Below are 20,662 nucleotides of genomic sequence, written 5' to 3' on the forward strand. Positions count from 1 at the left end.
CCTTTAGGTGCCTTTTGCCAAACTCCAAGCAGGCTGTCATGGGCCTTTTACTGTAGAGTAGCTTCCGTCTGGCCACTCTCCCATAAAGGCCTGATTGGTGGAGTGCTGCAGAGAGGGTTGTCCATCTGGAAAGTTCTCCCATCTCCACAGAGGAACTCTGGAGCTCTGTCAGAGTGACCATTAGGATCTTGGTCAGGGTTCTTGGTCACCCTGACCAAGGCCCTTCTCCCTATTGCTCAGTTTGGCCGGGTGGCTAGCTCTAGGAAGAGTTGGTGGTTCCAAACTTCTTCCATTTAAGAATGATGGAGTCCACTGTTTTCTTGGTACCCTTCCCTTTTTTTGGTACCCTTCCCCATATCTGTGCCATGACACAATCCTGTCCCTGAGTTCCTTCAACCTCATGGCTTGGTTTTTGCTCTGACATGCACTGTCAACTGTGGGACCTTATACAGACAGGTGTGTGCCTTTCCAAATCATGCCCATAAGGCTGTAATGTAACAAAATGCTGTAACGTAACAAAATCTGGAAAAAGGTAAGGGGTCTGAATGCTTTCCGAATCCACTGTATATAGTTATCTTGGTTTTTCATAATCTACTAGCAATATAACATGACAAAACACTTTGGGCACTTTAGTACCTACAGTTGAGGTCGGAAGTTTACATACACCTTAGTCAAATATATTTGAACTCAGTTTTTCACAATTCCTGACATTTAATCCTAGTATAAATTCCAGGTCTTAGGTCAGTTAGGATAACCACTTTATTTTAAGAATGTGAAATGTCAGAATAATAGTAGAGAGAATGATTTATTTCAGCTTTTATTTCTTTCATCACATTCCCAGTGGGTCAGAAGTTTACATACACTCAATTAGTATTTGGTAGCATTGCCTTTAAATTGTTTCACTTGAGTCAAACGCTTCGGGCAGCCTTCCACAAGCTTCCCACAATAAGTTGGGTGGATTTTGGCCCATTCCTCCTGACAGAGCTGGTGTAACTGAGTCAGGTTTGTAGGCCTCCTTGCTCGTACACGCTTTTTCAGTTCTGCCCACACATTTACTATAGGCTTGAGTTCAAGGCTTTGCGATGACCACTCCTTAACATCCTGAGTAATGTCTTGAGATTTTGCTTCAATATATCCACATAATGTATCCATAATATATAATATAATATATCCACATAACAATGGTCATTATGGTCAAACAGTTCTACTTTTCTCCAAAAAGTATGATCTTTGTCCCCATGTGCAGTTGCAAACCATAATCTGGCTTTTTTTCTGGCGGTTTTGGAGCAGTGACTTCTTCCTTGCTGAGCTGCCTTTCAGGTTATGTCGATATAGGACTCATTTTACTATGGATATAGAAACTTTTGTACCCGTTTCGTCCAGCATCTTCACAAGGTCCTTTGCTGTTGTTCTGGGATTGATTTGCACTTTTCGCACCAAAGTACGTTCATCTCTACAAGACAGAATGCTTCGCTTTCCTGAGTGGTGTGATGACTGCGTGGTCCCTACTTGCGTACTATTGTTTGTACAGATAAACGTGGTACCTTCAGGCGTTTCGAAATTGCTCCCAAGGATGAAACAGACTTGTGGAGGTTTACAATTTTTTTTATGAGGTCTTGACTGATTTCTTTTGATTTTCCCATGATGTCAAGCAAAGAGGCACTGAGTTCGAAGGTAGGCCTTGAAATACATCCACAGGTACACCTCCAATTGACTCAAATTATGTCAATTAGCCTCTCAGAGGCTTCTAAAGACATTACATCATTTTCTGAAATTTTCAAAGCAGTTTAAAAGCACAGTCAACTTAGTGTATGTAAACTTCTGACCCACTGGAATTGTAATACAGTGAATTATAAGTGAAATAATCTACCTGTAAACAATTGTTGGAAAAATGACTTGTGTCATGCACAAAGTAGATGTCCTAACCGACTTGCCAAAACTACAGTTCGTTAACAAGACATTTGTGGAGTGGTTGAAAAACGAGTTTTAATGACTCCAACCTAAGTGTATGTAAACTTCCGACTTCAACTGTACTTACCTGATTCACATCAATCATTGAAGTCACCAGCCGTTATGCTGCAGTAGCACTGGTGGTGTCAGTGGACTTGAAGCCTACATTGACTGTGAGCACAGAACCGGTTTTTAGCCTCAGCTTCATGGTGAATCCACTCTTCCACTGTTGGTAGCCATCAAAATGACCGAAGCACCAGGGTTTCCCCTCCTCACAAAGCGCTCAAACTTCTCACATTTCGGACAAACATGAATGCCGGTAAACAGTGGTTGTAGTGCACTGCCGCTACCATCAGGCCGTTCCCTTCTTGACATCAAAGCCGCAATTGATTGTTGGTGTATGAGTTCTGATCAATGTAATTCAAATTGCAAAAATAGAAGTGTATAACATGTTTTTCTCATACACTGTTGCTTAAAGACTGTTTAGATGGAATTGAATCCATCTGCGTTGTTCATTTTGTGGAAATATATTGTGCAAACTTCCGTTTAACGGCAGCTAGGCCAGGGCCTGGCCAGGAGGGATAGAAATGAGGATGATGATGGTCATTAAGCTTCATGACTCACAGGCCTGTCATACAGTAGGAGAGGTGGAGGAGGGATGGAAGATGATAATAACAGTAATGTGAATGGAGCAGAGTAAGAGTAGGGTCATTTCAAAGGTGTAGCAATAACAGTCCCTCTGGGGGTTAAGAATAGTTGGCTTCAGAGCAACAGTTTTGCAGCTACATTCCCATTTGCCCTAATGCTTGTTGAGTGTGAAGTGTTTTATAACACCATAATAACCTAAGAAAATGTACAATTTCTATCCAAAAGTTGTTTGATCAATGCCTCCATTCCTCCCCACCCCACCCGTTTACACACACGCACAAACACACATAATTTGCTCACACACATGTACCAAGCACCGCGAACGTGTAACCGATGTGAAATGGCTGGCTAGTTAGCGGGGTGCGCGCTAATAGCGTTTCAAGCGGTGACATCACTCGCCCTGAGGCCTTGAAGTAGTGGTTCCCCTTGCTCAGCAAAGGCCGCGGCTTTTGTGGAGCGATGGGTAACGATGCTTCGTGGGAGGCAGTTGTTGATGTGAGCAAAGGGTCCCTGGTTCGTTGCTGTGGAATAGGAGGAGGTCAAAAGGTAGGTAGGTGTAATCAATGCGAAATGGCTAGCTAGTTAGCCGGGTGTTCTTTTTAGCAAGAAATAAAGGCATTTCACTGTACTAGTGCAAGTGTCAATAAAAACTTGAAACTTGAAGGTCTAGGATAGATGAAATGGATCAAAGATGAAGACCACCAGATGGGACCATACTTGATTAACCACCCATGAACCTCAGCCATGCCAGTGTGTGTTTTACGATAGACAAAAACAGTAGAAACAATTGTTGAACCCCATAATTGAGGCGAGGGCACATCTGTTTCCACGCTGTGCAGCACGGATGGCAGACATGTAATTTCATAATACACCAGAGCGAGAGAAAAACAACCTGGCTATCTGGGCAGGTTTAAAAAACCCAGCAGATGGCCCAACTAGAAGGCAGGCTTCCTCTAATGAAGTCTCTCTCTACAGTGTGAAAGAAAGCGGGAAGGAGGAGAGAAGAAGAAATGTTGTTTTCAATCCTCAGATCCTCTCTGCCTCTCTCTCTCTCTTTCTCAATTCAACTCAATTCAATTCAAGGGCTTTATTGGCATTGGAAACATATGTTAACATTGCCAAAGCAAGAGGAAATAGATAATAAACAAAAGGGAAATAAATAAGAACAATTTACAGTAAACATTACACTCACAGAAGTTCCAAAAGAATAAAGACATTTCAAATGTCATAATATGTCTATATACAAAGTTGTAACGATGTGCAAATAGTAAAGTGCAAAAGGGAAAATAAATAAATGTAAATATGGGTTGTATTTACAATGGTGTTGGTTCTTCACTGGTTGCCCTTTTCTTGTGGCAACAAGTCACAAATCTTGCTGCTGTGATGGCACACCATTGTATTTCACCCAGTAGATATGGGAGTTTATCAAAATTGAGTTTATTTTCAAAATCTTTGTGGATCTGTGTAATCTGAGGGAAATATGGGTCTCTAATATGGTCTCTCTCTCGCTCTCTCATACCCTCCTCCTCCCTCCCGGCAGGGTAGTCTCCTGATGCAGCCAGGCTCGAGTTCGGGTTACAGCTCAGCACCGAACCCGCCCCCACCCCATGGCCCCTCCCTCACCCCATGGCCCCTCCCCACTTGTTTACATTCCTCAAGGTCCCCCCTGTGTGGAGTGCAAATACTCTCACCTTCCTTCTCACTGCTAGCAGGACCAGTATGTCCTGCAGTCCTTATTTATCACCTCCTGCTCTCCATATCTTCCCTCTATTTCTCAATTTTGTTATGCGGGAGATGGTAGTTGTCTACTGCGTGCACTTATTTACCTGCAGCCGGTGAAGGAGAAGGTAAGAGCTGTGTCTGCATTCTTTTTTGAAGAAGGGGGGCCTTGAGGGAAGAGAAAGAGGGGGGGAGAAGTGGGAGGGTAACATACTGAGGCACCAGAGGGAGAGAGCGAGAGAGAGGAGGGAGATATCTGTCTTCAGAATTGTTACTACCTTTGCGTTGTAATGTTGTAGAGGGATCTGTTGGAATTCTCCTAGGAGTTCTGTTCTGACCTGGAATGTAGCCTGCTGAGGAGGCCTGACTTGCTGTAGAGAGCTGGATGTGAGTTCAAGAGAACCCTATGTGTGTGCGTGTGTGTGTGTGTGCTTGTGTGTGTGTGTGTGTGCGTGTGTGTGTGTGTAGGGGGAAACCAGCATAAGGCAGGGTAGAGGAGGAGGGTATCTCTTTTATCATGCGTGTCTGGTATTCAGATCCTACAACAGCCCTATTGGCTTGACTGAAAGGAAAGTACTTAACGCACCAGATTGAGACAGAGGCACCAGGGTCATGTTGCTAACTCTCCTTTGTTGAGCTAGAGGAGAGTGACACTGATTGTGGAATGGTGCTTTTACCCACGACTTCAAAACAGCCTTCGCTTGCACATGGAATATGTCTAATGCATTGAGCTGCATTCTGTAAGCACCGGTTGCTTGTCTTGTTAGCTAGCTAGAACTCTTTCATTTTCTCTTCAGTAATCTATTCGAGGAATGAGCAAGAGCGATGGATTTGACTGTGCTGCTTTGATCTCTGACTGTGGTTGTATTTTTCTGCCCAGGGTTTAACTGGGCTGTTTAGACATATGTTGGAGGGTCAAAGGGTAGTGGGGACGGGTTGGTAAATCACCCCACAGTGAGGAATGCAGAGATCAAACACTGTGACTGACTGACTGGGGACTAAACATTACTTTGTCTCTCCTATATCAGCACACAGAGAGACAGATGGGTGGCTTCTTGGCTTCCATCACCAGTTAGTTATATAACCTGAACATGAGGAACACCGTACAGCACAATGTACGAATGAGAGTTATAGGTGGGTTTTTTTTCATTCGCAAAATAATGTGGCTGATGGTTAGAACTTGGGAGTTCTTGGAGTGGGATCAACTCTAGCCTAAATCATTGTTGGTTGGTGATACTTTTGTGGTTTTATTTAATCAGAATGGTTAGATTTTGTGATTAGTTTGTGTTGTTTTGGTTTGAGATTGAGGGGAAACTATTCTGTGCTGCACTGTTATCTAGGAGAACACTCTTGTCATGTGCAGTTGAAGTGCTGACAATTCCCTTGCTTTGTTGTTCTTACAACCTGTAGCCTACTCATTGTCCACCAGCTCTGGAAATGTGGCATACTTTTGAGTTAATGTGTGTGTTCATTTGAATGTTTGTGTGTCAAAGGGTGTGAGTTTGTGTATCCCTGTGTGTTTTTATCAGCGAGCTGTACTTGTTGTTCATTCCATGTGATTGTGAATGTAAGAACTTATTTGTGTATGTGAGAATGTGATCGTCTTTTTGGTCATGTGAGCGTCTTTGTGGTCATCCACCTGTATGTGTGTGTGTCCATGTGTGGTCATGTCTGTGTGTGTCTCCATACCAGCTGACCGTTTGAAGACGCTCCATCTCTTGTCGTTCCAGTGCCCCGCTCTCAGGGCCTGGCCCAGGACAAAGCAGCCCTGTCCAAGAGGAGCGCTAATGGGGGAGGATCCACCAACATGACCCTGGGCCGTGGAGCCCACCGAGCCACATCTATCACCAGCAGCCCCGACCACAGCGACCACGCCCTGTCAGCCAGCAGCGACTCAGGCCTGTCCAGCACCTCCCTGTGGACCGACCGACCCCCAGTTCCCATCGCCACCAGCACCAGGTCCCAGCAGGGTCCCAGCCGCCAGGAAAAGGCTCAGCTGAAGCGCTTGCTGAGTGGGTTCGGCCTGGAGGAACCCTCCCGAGAGCTTGAGGAGATGTCTGAGTGCGGAGGTGGAGGGCCAGGAGGGGTGGCCTTCCAGAGACTGGTCCAAGTCCAGGTGCATGTCGTCGGAGACCCACGGCCCCCCAGGGAGAGGGAAACGGACATCCTGGATGACCTGGTCCTCCTGTCGGGTCACGACCTGCACAGTGTGGACAGCCTGGGAACCCTGTCATCGTCCTGCCACAAGAGCAGCCAGAATTCCCTGCTGTCGGATGGCTTTGGCAGCCCCGGGGGAGAGGAGCTCCAGCACCAGCCTCACCACCAGCCCCAGCACCACCACCCAGCCCCTGCAGCCATGGAGGAGTATGAGAGGGCCTACGCTGAGGCCCGGAGGGGCTGTCTGGGCCAAAGGAGTGCTCCCATCTCTGCATCCACCCCAGCCAGCACTGTTCCCATGCCCAAGCAGCAGGTCTACCTGCAGGGCAGCTACTCCACACACACCTGGGTGCGCCAGCAGCAGATGGTAGCAGCCCATCAATATGCCTACCTGCAGGCCGAGGAGGGTGAGGAAAGGGAGAGGTACCCAGGGGACAACAAGCAGCAGGAGGGAAGCCCACCCAAACCACCAGCCTCTACAGTGCCACAACAAAGCTCCGTGCTGAGGCTGGACACTGCTGTCCAGAGAACGGTGATGGCCCTGCCACAAACTCACACTGAGCAGTCTCCTGCGGTCGTCAACAAGAACAAGCGAGACGAGGAGTTCAACTCTTTGACCGTGGACATTGATAACTCCATCGACCAGCTCAACCAGTTGATTATGGACCTGGACCCCACGTTCATGCCGGTCCCCACACGCTCCAGCTCGGTCAAGAGGAACGGAGGTACAGGGATGCACGTGAATGGCTCTGCCACCATCACCACCACCACCGCCACCTCAACAGGCTGCCCCAATGGAGTCAGTCACAGACTCATGGATAACAGTACAGCCCCACTGCAAAGCACACAGCAGTCAGGTAAGACAGACAGCAAGCTTTGGGTGTGGTGGTGGTGGTGGTGTGGTAATATGAATGGTGGTGGTTAGGGATGGGCGATATGGCCAAAATCTCATATCCCGATAAAGGTAATTTCATATCCCGATAACGATACATATCACGATATAGCACATTTTCTGTAAATTCAATTGATTAAATAAGCATGTAACAAAATATAAAATATGAATGAAAAAGTTAAATAGAAAACACTTCAAATATAGTTGCAAACAAAATAAATATAGGCCTAAAATATATATATATATATATTTGGGGGCCTTGCCTGTTTTGCATGTTATTTTGGCATTAATACGTGTCACATATCAATTTGCATTTGGTACCTTGGGTCGAGTGTTAGGACCAACTCACCAAACCCCCGTTTCACGACCGTGTAAATTAGGGCCATGTCTTTTCAGATGTCTGTTGTAACGGCAGCTGTTATCTCCTTTGCCATACGGTGTGCCGCAGGAAAAAGCCTCTTGCAACGTCTGAGTCGGGGGTTTGTTTTGAGCACTTGACTGTACTTTTTTGGGTCTCATCCGTAGACTCTCTGTACTGTTTCACATGATTCTTGCGTAGGTGGTAAAAGAGGTTAGTGGTGTTTGAGCCTGTTGTCGGGACCGGCCTGCAGCATATTTTGCAGTGGATGGTTTTCTGGTTCGTGTCAGAATTTTTGGACCCACGTCCATGCGAACGAAGTTGCCCCTCTTTTAGGTACGAGCTCCGTGTCTCCGTGCTCTGTGTCACATTCACTCTCTTCCATGTTTGTTGGTGTTGCAAATTTCCGCAAAGCGTCGTCCAATTGACAAACAATATTGCCACATAGAGTGGGATTTGAGACACAACGAAATAAACAATAATGGTGATTCAATAATAGTACTGGTGGTAATGATAGCGGTGGTGGTGGAAATGTGACGCAACCTCAGCAAATAGCAAAGCTTCATGAAAAATGGTGGTGGTAGGAAATCAATGAGACAGTCAGATTTGGTAATGCATCTGTTCTGGGAGAACTTCAACATGAAATCCTCACTGCTCTTACAACATAGTGTTAACTTTACCAAAACACACGTTTGCCCTCTCTCCCACCTGGAGGGCTGTTTGCCAGTGTAAATAGCAGGGTTCCTGACAGCTTTTCAGATGTTTTCAGCTTGTTTTTGCGTCAGAGGGCATTGTCGAGGCTTGTCTGTGTACAGCTATCTCACTCAGGAATCAGAGGGAGAGAGAGGGCTGTCATCAGCTCTGTAGATCTAGGCTCACACATCTCTAGAACATTCATGCATCTGGGACACTATACTGCTGTCATGGAATGTCTTTGAAAGTTCCTCACACGTTCTCAGGCCCTACTTGTCATTTGCTCACTGAGGCTGCTTTTATCAGTAGAAACACCAGCTTGATGTTTCTTGCTTTCAGTAAATAGTGTCTTCATGTTAAAGGGAATATTCCAGCTGTCGGTGTCAGCAGGTCCCCTTGTTGTCCATCTAAAATCATTTCAAAAGAAGTGGAGGAATATTATATCTTACTTACTTATTGTATGTTTTGAACATTCCAATAGTTTTCCACAAAACACAAAAACCTTGCCTTATCTTTAGTTCAGATGCCTCTGGAAGTCTGGATATTATATTGGTCTATTATGCCCTTGTTCATGGACATAAACGTTGATTCTGAAACACTGTGCCAAAGAATCCTAGGAGTGTTCAGTGCTTATCAGTGACTGAAAAGTAGCCTACGTCTCCTACGTCCACCAGCTTTGGACCTTAGATGTTCACAGTATTTTGGTCTGTAATCTGAAACCAGCTAATTTCATTATCTCACTTTTGTTCGTTTCCCTCTATTAGTGATACCTACAGTATCTTGCAGATAACTATTCAAATGTACAGATTTAATCTTACGCACTTACTAAAACCACAAATATTTTGTATGTTTTCATTTCCCCTAAACTTGGCCGTGTCTTCTCAGTTGTTGAACATGTGAATGTTGATGACTCAAGTACAAGCATGCAGTGCAGTTCATTGGCTCTGGAACTGTGGTCCACCATTTTGTTTCTACCTGGAGTAAGTGAGTGCGGTCTGGCTGTCAGTAGAGTGTGAATGACGTTAAGATATGTACCTGGAGCAGCCAGGGGGCACATAAAGAGGTTAGCGCAGGGCTCTGGAATTTCCAAGAGAGGAACAAGTGTGCCTGCCCGGAGGCATCGCATTTTCCATCTGATTTCAGAGACTTGTACCTGTCTGTGCATATCCGGTACATACAGTGGAACATCCAGACTGACGCACAGTACAGAAACACGCTGTGTTTGGCTTATTTACAAAAAGGCCATATACAGATGTAGCACCTTAATTTGATCACTCTTGTTGCTGAGAATTGTCCCGCACAGCAGGAAATGCAAACATGTAGTGTATTTGAGCTTTAAAAATGATTCTAAATGTTGTAATTTCCACTTTGAAATTTCAGACTTGATTTGCCCTAATAATAAATGTATCAACCCCTACAGAAATGTCAATTTATTATAATCCACATAATAATTCACATTTCCTGTTGCTGAATTAGGATTTTCCTGCTGTAGCAAACTGGATGAAATTATGATCCTATATCTGTATATTGAGTTGGTTTAGAGTAGACACATAAACACATAAAGAATAATTTAGTAACTAAAAAAGTGTTAAACAAATCCTTAAACAAATTATATTTGAGATTCTTCAAAATAGCCACGCTTTGCCTTGATGACAGCTTTGCACACTCCAAGCATTCTCTCAACCAGCTTCACCTGGAATGCTTTTCCAATAGTCTTGAAGGAATTCCCACATATGCTGAGCACTTGTTGGCTGCTTTTCCTTCACTCTGCAGTCCAATTCATCCCAGACCATCTCAATTGGGTTGAGGTTGGGTGATTGTGGAGGCCAGGTCATCTGATGCAGCACTCCATCACTCTCCTTCTTGGTCAAATAGCCCTTACACAGCCTGGAGGTGTGTTGGGTCATTGTCCTATTGAAAACAAATGATAGTCCCACTAAGCGCAAACCAGATGGGATGGCGTATCGCTGCAGAATGCTGTGGTAGCCATACTGGTTAAGTGTGCCTTGAATTATAAATAAATCACTGACAGTGTCCCCAGCAAAGCACCATCACACCTACTCCTCCATACACCGGCCAAACCTTGACGATGCTGGGCCATTTGTGCGCCACCCTATGGGACTTCCAATCACGGCTGGTTGTGATACAGCCTGGTATTTAGTGATACCTCTAGCACTGAGATGCAGTGCTCGGGAGCCCCAAATACCAAGAATGCCAATAGTGTGCAAAGCTGTCATCAAGGCAAAGGGTGACTTCTTTGAAGAATTTCAAATACAAAATATATTTGGATTTGTTGGTTACTTTTTTGGTTACTACGTGATTCCATATGTGTTATTTCATAGTTTTGATGACTTCAGTATTCTACAATGTAGAAAATAGCAAAAATAAAGAAAAACCCTTGAATGAGTAGATGGGTCCAAATTAGAGATTTTTACTGTATCAGTACACAAGACTTGGAAAGGTACCCCTGTTATGCTAATGTTTTACATCTATGGGCAAAATCACAAATTGTATCTTGACAGACAGATATAACTGCTGTAGCTATAGATAGCTATGTAGCTGTAGCTATGTGTAGAGCAGCTGTATAGAAGACATACACAAACACTGGCACACTCATAACCACTCCACATAAAACGTTCTGAACATTACAAGCAAACTCACTCTACGACACAGCTACGACACAGTAAAACTTAAGCCCAATTATAAATGCATGAATAGAGTTGTGTTTTGACTCCTTTTCTTTGTTGAAATAGGCTAAGTACTGTCGTACTTCAAATCAAATCAAAATGGATTTGTCACATGCTCCAAATACAACGGGATTAGACTTAACCGTGAAATGCTTGCTGATGAGCCCTTCCCAACGATGCAGGGTAAAAAGTATATATATATAATAAAAGAAAAACAGTAACAGAAGAGGAATTAAATACACACGAATGTAGCAATACATTCCAGATCAATGTGCAGCGGTATGAGGTATTTGAGGTAGATACAGTGGTTTGCGAAAGTAGTCACCCCCCTTGGCATTTTGCCTATGTTGTTGCCTTACAACCTGGAATTAAAATATATTTTTTGGAGGGTTTGTATCATTTGATTTACACAACATGCCTACCACTTTGAAGAATGAGAAATTACAGGTTGTAATGCAACAAAATAGGAAAAACGACCAAGGGGGATGAATACTTTTGCAAGGCACTGTATGTACATGAAGGCAGGGTAATCTTAGTAGGCAGCAGGATAGATAATTATAATAATAAGAGTAAAATAAAGAGTAGCAGCAGCAAATCACATTTTCTACTTACGGGCCCTTCCCAACAATGCAGAAAGAAAGAAAATAGAGAAATAATACAAAAAAAATGACTGAGTGGATAATATAACCCTAACCCAAATCATGATATCATCCTTGGAATGTATGTTATGTCTCTACAAAGTGATGTCTCCCAAAACCAGAAAAAGATAGCAACACCCCAAAAATTACCGTGTTTACAAGCCAAAGGGCAATGAAGACATCCCACCTAAGATAGGGCGTTAGAGAGGTGATAGTGAGAGTTATTAGCAGTGTTAGTCTCTCACATGGTAATGAGATCGCCATTCATTCAGATCCCTCTCAATGAGCTCAACTTCCCATGATGCCTCTTTAGGGACCATACACTCTGCACCAAATGTTGATTTGACGATATATTTGCCAGAATCAATTTGCAAATTTCAGACGGCACTCTGGTCAGAGGTGTACCTTAGATCGCTCTCGGCCAGCAAACGCTACCAGTGTGTCCCCCCACAAGCCCACCCACCCACCCACAGCAGAGACAAACAGAGACAAACTTCCAGTCGAAGCTCGCATCCACTTCAAGACCCTGGTGCTTGCCTACGGAGCTGCAAGGGAAACTGTCCCTTCCTACCTTTAGGCTATGCTCAAACCCAACACCCCAACCTGAGCACTCCGTTTTTCCACTTCTGGACTCTTGGCCCTCCCACCCCTACAGGGGTTCAGCTCCTGCACAGCCTAGTCAAATATCTTCTCTGTCCTGGCACCCTAATGGTGGAACAAGCATCCCCCTAACATCAGGACAGTGGTTCTGCCCATCTTCTGAAAATGTCTGAAAATGTCTGTCTCTTCAAAGAGTATCTTAAATAACCTACTAGTACTGACTTTGCTGATAACTACTTTGTTGATGGAAAATGTGCTTACTACGACTGTGATATGTGGTTGTCCCACCTAGCTATCTTGAGATGAATGCACAAATTGTAAGTAGCTCTGGATAAGAACATCTGCTAAATGTAAAGGTACTAAGGCACGGGCATGCCGAGCCTGACTGAAATATACTGGTTTAGAAAAACAGACACACATTTAAAAAATACAAATGTAAGAAAGAAAAAAATATGCAAATGAAGTCCAAAATAACACACAATGATAGTCACAACAACCTACACGCACACGCACACGCGTGTGTTGTGACTATCATTGTGTGTTATTTTGGACTTCATTTGCATAGCCAGGCTCTGGCTGTGCCCTCAGAGAATGTGTGTGTGTGTGTGTGTGTGTGTGTGTGTGTGTGTCTGTGTAATCATCCTGTGCATTAGTACAGTCGTGGCCAAAAGTTTTGAGAATGACACAAATATACATTTTCACAAAGTCTGCTGCCTCAGTTTGTATGATGGCAATTTGCATATACTCCAGAATGTTATGAAGAGTGATCAGATTAATTGCAATTAATTGCAAAGTCCCTCTTTGCCATGCAAATGAACTGAATCCCCCAAAAACATTTACACTGCATTTCAGCCCTGCCACAAAAGGACCAGCTGACATCATGTCAGTGATTATCTCGTTAACACAGGTGTGAGTGTTGATGAGGACAAGGCTGGAGATCACTCTGTCATGCTGATTGAGTTTGAATAACAGACTGGAAGCTTCAAAGGGAGGGTGGTTGCTTGGAATCGTTGATCTTCCTCTGTCAACTATGGTTACCTGCAAGGAAACACATGCCGTCATCATTGCTTTGCACAAAAAGGGCTTCACAGGCAAGGATATTGCTGCCAGTAAGATTGCACATAAAACAACCATTAATCGAATCATCAAGACCTTCAAGGAGAGCGGTTCAATTGTTGTGAAGAAGGCTTCAGGGAGCCCAAGAAAGTCCAGCAAGCGTCAGGACCGTCTCCTAAAGTTGATTCAGCTGCAGGATCGGGGCACCACCAGTACAGAGCTTGCTCAGGAATGGCACCAGGCAGTTGTGAGTGCATCTGCACACACAGTGAGGTGACGAACTTTGGAGGATGGCCTGGTATCAAGAAGGGCAGCAAAGAAGCCTCTTCTCTCCAGGAAAAACATCAGGGACAAACTGATATTCTGCAAAGGGTACAGGGATTGGACTGCTGAGGACTGGGGAAAGTAATTATCTGATGAATCCCCTTTCCGATTGTTTGGGCCATCTGGAAAAAAGCATGTCCGGAGATGACAAGGTGAGCGCTACCATCAGTCCTGTGTCATGCCAACAGTAAAGCATCCTGAGACCATTCATGTGCGGACATGCTTCTCAGCCAAGGGATTGGGCTCACTCACAATTTTGCCTAAGAAGACAGCCATTAATAAAGAATGGTACCAACACAAGTTGCTCCGAGAGCAACTTCTCCCAACCATCCAGGAACAGTTTGGTGATGAACAATGCCTTTTCCAGCATGATGGAGCACCTTGCCATATGGCAAAAGCGATAACTAAGTGGCTCGGGGAACAAAACATTGATATTTTGGGTCTATGGCCAGGAAACTTCACAGACCTTAATCCCATTGTGAACTTGTGGTCAATCCTCAAGAGGCGGGTGGACAAACAAAAACCCACAAATTCTGACAAACTCCAAGCATTGATTATGCAAGAATGGGCTGCCATCAGTTAGGATGTGGCCCAGAAGTTAATTGACAGCATGCCAGGGCGGATTGCAGGGGAAAAGAAGGGTCAACACTGCAAATATTGACTCTTTGTATCAACTTTATGTAATTGTCAATAAAAGCATTTGACACTTATAATTATTCTTCAGTATTCCATAGTAACATCTGACAAAAATATCTAAAGCTTAAGCGGCAAACTTTGTGGAAATTAATATTTGTGTCATTCTCAAAACTTTTGGCCACAACTGTACATCTCTACATTTCTCATGGCTATAGGATGACAGGGCTTTCTGGGAGGCCTTAAATTAGCACCCCGGTGCTGAGTGGGGGGTCACCCCAGGCCAGGCTTTCACAAGTCTGCCCCCCACCTCACATCTCCCCTCGGTCCTCAGCTGTCCACTCACAACAGACACTAGTACTAAACAGACACTAGTACTAAACTATACTCAATATTATGCCAGTTGAAGGTATTGGAGAGGTATAACAACTCCTAGAGAGTGTAATCAAGAAGTTAGAGCCAGAAGTCTTTGGTATGATATTGCTTCACACATTGCATGTCACTAACATCGCTTAAAGGGTTGACATTCTTCAGAAGCATGTTTTTCCTATAGACTTGAGGTGGTAGTGCTCTCTGGGTAGTTCAGCATCAATGGCTAGTTCTCACCCTCCGTTCTGTCTCTTTGTGTGTCTGAGCAGCCGTCCCATCATCCATTGGTGATGTCAGAGTGGACGCCATGCAGAGTCTGAGTCGGCAGGTCAGTGATGTCACAGATCACCCAGGGTTCTCTGGCTCAGGTTGGGGTGTGCAGGAAGACTACAGGAGCACACGGACCTACTCACCCTGCGTACCTCACACACAGGTAGCTGAACATACTGAAACCCTGACTCGCTGACTCCCAATGTCTGTCATTACCTTGTAGTTTAGAACAAACTATACAGACTATAGTACTACATAGAGCCATGGCTATATGGAACGCAAGCAGTAGAATCCGATTTTAAAAACGGATAAAAATACACCTTATGGAACAGCGGGGACTGTGAAGAGACACACACACAGGCACAGACAAACATACACATGATAAGACACGCACTCTGCCCACATGTACACATAGATGTTGTATTGTAAATATGTGATAGTTGAGTAGTGGTCTTTTCACTTTGTGAAAAGTGTTATGAAATGTAATGTCATGTAATATTTTAAATGGCTTGTCATGATGTGCACAATTAAGTGCTGTGTTTTGCTGTGTACCATTTTTGCTTTGTAAAATGTTGTGAAGTTCACGCATGTTTTTGCTGTGTGTGTGTTTCAGCATGGCATGCTATTTAGGAGTGACAGTGTGGACTACAGAGCTCAAGGTCCAGAGATGGACAGCGGAGTGGAGGCTGGTAGTGACATGACTCCTCCTACTCCTGCCTTCCCCATCTCTCCCCCTACACCTTATGGTAAGAGCCTCCTTCATTGTCTTGGGCCTTTTTTCAAAGGTGTGTGTGTGATTGCATATGATCGTGCTTGTGATCATTGCTGAATGACTGCATTCTAAACCTAATCTCTTCTTCTATCTTTCCACAGTGAAAAACATGCCGGAATTCCCTCACCTGAGGCAATCTCCATCTCCCAGCATGCAATCCTTTGGAGCTTACAGGATGGAGCAGGGTAGGTCATGGCTGTGTGTATCGCAGCACTAACATTCTCATGAATTAATTATTCATTCAAGTGAAGTGAGATAAATGTTTACATATATTCCATAATTCAATGGTCTGGTAAGACGAGGGGTGGCGGTGTGTGTCTATTTGTCAATAACAGCTGGTGCACGATGTCCAATATTAAAGAAGTCTCGAGGTTTTGCTCGCCTGAGGTAGAGAACTTAATGATAACCTGTAAACCATGCTATCTACCAAGAGATGAATCATCTATATTATTTGTAGTTTTCTTTTTACCACCACAAACCTTTGCTGGCACTAAGACAGCACTCAACCAGCTGTATAAGGCCATAATCAAACCAGAAAATGCTCATCTAGAAGCGCCACTCCTAGCGGCCCGGGGGCTTTAATGCAGGCCATCTTAAATCCGTTTTACCTCATTTCTACCAGCAGTTCACATATGTAACCAGAGGAGAAAAAACCTCACCTTTAGACCACCTTTACTCCACACACATAACTCTGACCTTAATTCTGACCATAATTTCTGCTTACAATCAGAAACTAAAGTATGAAGGACCAGTGACTCACTCAATACGCTACAGGACTGTTTTGCTAGCACAGACTGGAATATGTTCCGGGGTTCATGCAATGCCATTGGGGAGTATACCACCTCAGTCACTGGCTTCATCAATAAGTGCATCGACGACGTCATCCCCACGCTGACTATACATACATTTGCCAACCGGAAGCCATGGATTACAAGCAACATCTTCACCGAACTAAAGGCTAGAACTGCTGCTTTCATAAGTAGGCGCTACAGAGGGTAATGCGTACGTCCCAGTACATCACTGGGGCCACTCTTCCTGCCATCCAGGACCTATATACTAGGTGGTGTCAGAGGGCCCAAAAAATTGGCAAAGACCCCAGTCATAAACTGTTCTCTCTGCTACCGCACGGCAAGCGGTATCGGAGCTCCAAGTCTAGGACAAAAAGGCTCCTTAACAGCTTCCACCTCCAAGCCATAAGACTGCTGAACAATTCATCAAATGGCCACCCCCTCCGCTGCTGCTCGCTGTTTGTTGTCTATGTATTCTCACTTTACCCCTACCTTCATGTACAAATTACCTCGACAGGCCTGTACCCCCACACATTGACTTGGTACCAGTACCCCCTGTATATAGCCTCGTTATTGGTATTTATTGTATTACTTTTATTTTTATTTTGTAATTTTTTAAACTTTAGTTTATTTAGAAAATATTTTCTTAACTCTATTTCTTTAACTGCATTTTTGGTTAAGGGCCTGTAACTAAGCATTTCACGGTAAGGTGTACACCTGTTGTATTCGGCGCATGTGACTAATACAATTTGATTTGATTACAGCAGTACTCAAAATATACTTTTTTTTTCAGAGTACAGAACAATCCATAGAAATACCACTAGTCTCTACATAAAGTGAATGGATATATTGAAATGTCAGGCCATTGTGAGGGGAATGTATCATGTGGCACTTGACCTTTGACAAAGCCATTTGATTGGAGGAGTCACACGATAGGACAGTGGAACAATGGATTTGTGGTCTATGTAGGGCAGTGGAGACATTAGAAGTGAAGGAGTCTATTCCACTCATTCTCTCTCATCCTCCTCTCCCTCTTTACTTCATCTCTCACTCTATTAAAGACAGAAAGTGGGTGTCAGTGAAAGAGAGTGAGTGAGAGAAATAGCTCTAGGAGACAGAGCCCAGTGATGAGGGTTTGAATTCAAGTAAGTGGTTTACGTGTGTTCATTGTTCATCACTGCTTTTAACTATCATGAGAACTTCTCTCGGAATGTAATCGACCATAGCCCTTTTAGGTGTACATTATGTTTATGTGTTTATATCTGGTTGTCTTTGTTTTTCCTGTGGTATTGCACCATTGCTGGTCACTTTTCCATAACGAATGTATGATCCCTGCCTGTAGTTGGGGATTTTGTGGTGGTTGGAGGCAGTGCACCAAACAAAGCCTTCTCATGGACTGCCTCCTTTCCCTGGGGGTTCCATACAAGTCTCTCTCCTCCCATGGTCGGTTTGGAGAACGTCTGTGTGGTTTCAGTACTGAAAAGAAACCGTTTTTTTATAGCACATAGTGGCAAAGCCTTGAATGACTAAAACAGTAAAACATGTTGTTTGTGCGTAGCCTTGTTGTGGTCTTAGATTTTTCTCAGTGGTGGAACACGCCCAGTTATAAATGTGGTTGTTCTCAGAGATTGGGATGTCTTGGTTTATCATCTACTGGCATACATCTTAAACCATTCTTTTAGAGTATAGAGACATAATCAGACATGGAATAGGTCCCTTCTGTGGTTCCCTCCCTCTGAAACAAGTCATAAAGAGGGTTTTTGTTCCAAATCCAGTTGAGTAGTTGGCAGAGTTTTGCCATCCTGTTGTGGCTGTGGGTCATTGGTGAAGCATGACAGTGATGATATCAGAGGTTACACTCACACACACAGAGTGAGACTCAGAGGTGATCTTCATGTTCATCTCTTTGTTCCTATTTGACCCCCACCAGCCTGTTGTCATGGTGATCTGTGTCAGAGGGGTTGTGAGAGTGACAGCACCCCCAAACTGATCTGTGGCCCCACTGTGCCCACTTTGCCCAAGCATGCACCGTGTATAGAATCACCACATTCAGACGTGCCATGTTACCATGGTTATGCAGGGTCGAGGAATCGGGGGGCTCAAAAACTATTTTCTTTCCCCAGTGAAAGTACCTCTGTGTCAAAAGAAGGGTCGAGGGACAAAAAGAAACCAGTACCCCTCTCTCTCGTTTCGTTGTCTGCCTTGTCCTCCACATTCCCATAGAGGTAACTGGGAACCCATGGAAACATCAGTCAGTCACTGAGCTGTATGGAATCTGTGGACTGGAAACATGTGGTTTCAGGTTCTGGGGGCAGGCACATTTGTATTACATTTTTTAATTCACCTTTATTTAACCAGGTAGGCCAGTTGAGAAAAAAATTCTCATTTACAACTGCGACCTGGCAAAGATAAATCAAAGCAGTGCGACAAAAACAACAACACAGAGTTACACATAAACAAATGTACACAATAGAAAAATCTATGTACAGTGTGTGCAAATATAGAAGAGTAGGGAGGTAAGGTGAAATAATTACAATTTAGCATTAACACTGGATTGATAGATGTGCAGATGATGATGTGCAAGTTGAAATACTGGGGTGCACAGAGCAAGAGGTAAGTAACAATAGGGGGATGAAGTAGTTGGGTGGGCTATTTACAGATTGGCTGTGTACAGGTTCAGTGATGGGTAAGCTGCTCTGACAGCTAATGCTTAAAGTTAGAGAGGGAGATATGACTCCAGCTTCAGAGATTTTTGCAATTCGTTCCAATCATTGGCAGCAGAGAACTGGAAGGAAAGTAGGCCAAAGGAAGTGTTGGCTTTGGGGATGACCAGTGAAATATACCTGCTGGAGCGCGTGCTACGGGTGGGTTTTGCTATGGTGACCAGTGAACTGAGATAAGGCGGGGCTTTACCTAGCAAAGACCTATAGATGTCCTGGAGCCAGTGGGTTTGGCAACAAATATGTAGTGAGGGCCAGCCAACGAGAGCATACAGGTCGCAGAAGTGGGTGGTATATGGGGCTTTGGTGACAAAACGGATGGCACTGTGATAGACTGCATCCAGTTTGCTGAATAGAGTGTTGGAGGCTATTTTGTGAATGATATTGCCAAAGTCAAGGATCGGTAGGTTAGTCAGTTTTACGAGGGTATGCTTGGCAGCATGAGTGAAGGAGGCATTGTTGCGATATAGGAAACTTATTCTAGATTTAATTTTGGATTGGAGATGCTTAATGTGAGTCTGGAAGGAGAGTTTACAGTTTAACCAGTCACCTAGGTATTTGTAGTTGTCCACATATTCTAAGTCAGAACCGTCCTGAGTAGTGATGCTAGTCGGGCGGGAGGGTGCAGGCAGCAATCGGTTGAAGACCATGCACTTAGTTTTACTAGCACACACTGAACTTTATCTGAGAAGTAGTTGGTGAACCAGGTGAGTCAGTCATTTGAGAAGCCAAGTCTATTGAGTCTGCCGATAAGAATGCGATGATTGACAGAGTCGAAAGCCTTGGCCAGGTCGATGAAGATGGCTGCACAGTACTGTCTTTTATCGATGGCGGTTATGATTTAGTTTCGGACCTTGAGCGTGGCTGAGGTGCACCAATAACCAGCTCGGATACCAGATTGCGGAGAAGGTACGGTGGGATTCAAGATGGTCGGTGATCTGTTTGTTAACTTGGCTTTCGAAGATTTAAAAAAGCAGGGCAGGATGGATTTAGGTCTATAACAGTTTGGGTCCAGAGTGTCTCCCCCTTTGAGTAGGGGGATGACCGCGGCAGCTTTCCAATCTTTGGGGATCTCAGATGATATGAAAGAGAGGTTGAATAGGCTAGTAATAGGGGTTGCAACAGAATGCCTAGCCCAGCTGAATCTTTGGGATCCAGATTTTGCAGCTCTTTCAGAACATCAGCTGTCTGGATTTGGGTGAAGCGGAAGCGGGGGGGGGGGGTGCAAGTTGCTGCAAGGGGTGCTGAGATGTTGGCCGGGTTAGGGGTAACCAGGTGGAAAGCATGGCCAGTCGTAGATAAATGCTTATTGAAATGATCGATTATCGTAGATGTATCGGTGGTGACTGTGTTTCTTATCCTCAGTGCAGTGGGCTGCTGGGAGGAGG

The 20,662-nt window shown here is 44.3% G+C and overlaps 1 protein-coding gene across 3 annotated transcripts in view; it reads left to right on the forward strand.

Annotated features, from left to right (window-relative positions):
- Positions 1–20,662, forward strand: part of LOC109874604 (tensin-3) — a 64,971-nt gene that overhangs the window by 24,915 nt on the left and 19,394 nt on the right. For 2 of the 3 annotated variants that reach the window (XM_020466591.2, XM_020466590.2), the window contains exons 13-16: positions 6,048–7,331; positions 14,994–15,157; positions 15,608–15,740; positions 15,868–15,951. In XM_020466591.2, coding sequence (XP_020322180.1) covers positions 6,048–7,331; positions 14,994–15,157; positions 15,608–15,740; positions 15,868–15,951 — 1,665 coding nt within the window. The remainder of the gene's footprint in view (positions 1–6,047; positions 7,332–14,993; positions 15,158–15,607; positions 15,741–15,867; positions 15,952–20,662) is intronic. The other variant, XM_020466592.2, reaches the window with a different exon arrangement.

This window comes from Oncorhynchus kisutch, linkage group LG30, assembly GCF_002021735.2.
Source record: "Oncorhynchus kisutch isolate 150728-3 linkage group LG30, Okis_V2, whole genome shotgun sequence".
NCBI lineage: Eukaryota > Metazoa > Chordata > Actinopteri > Salmoniformes > Salmonidae > Oncorhynchus > Oncorhynchus kisutch.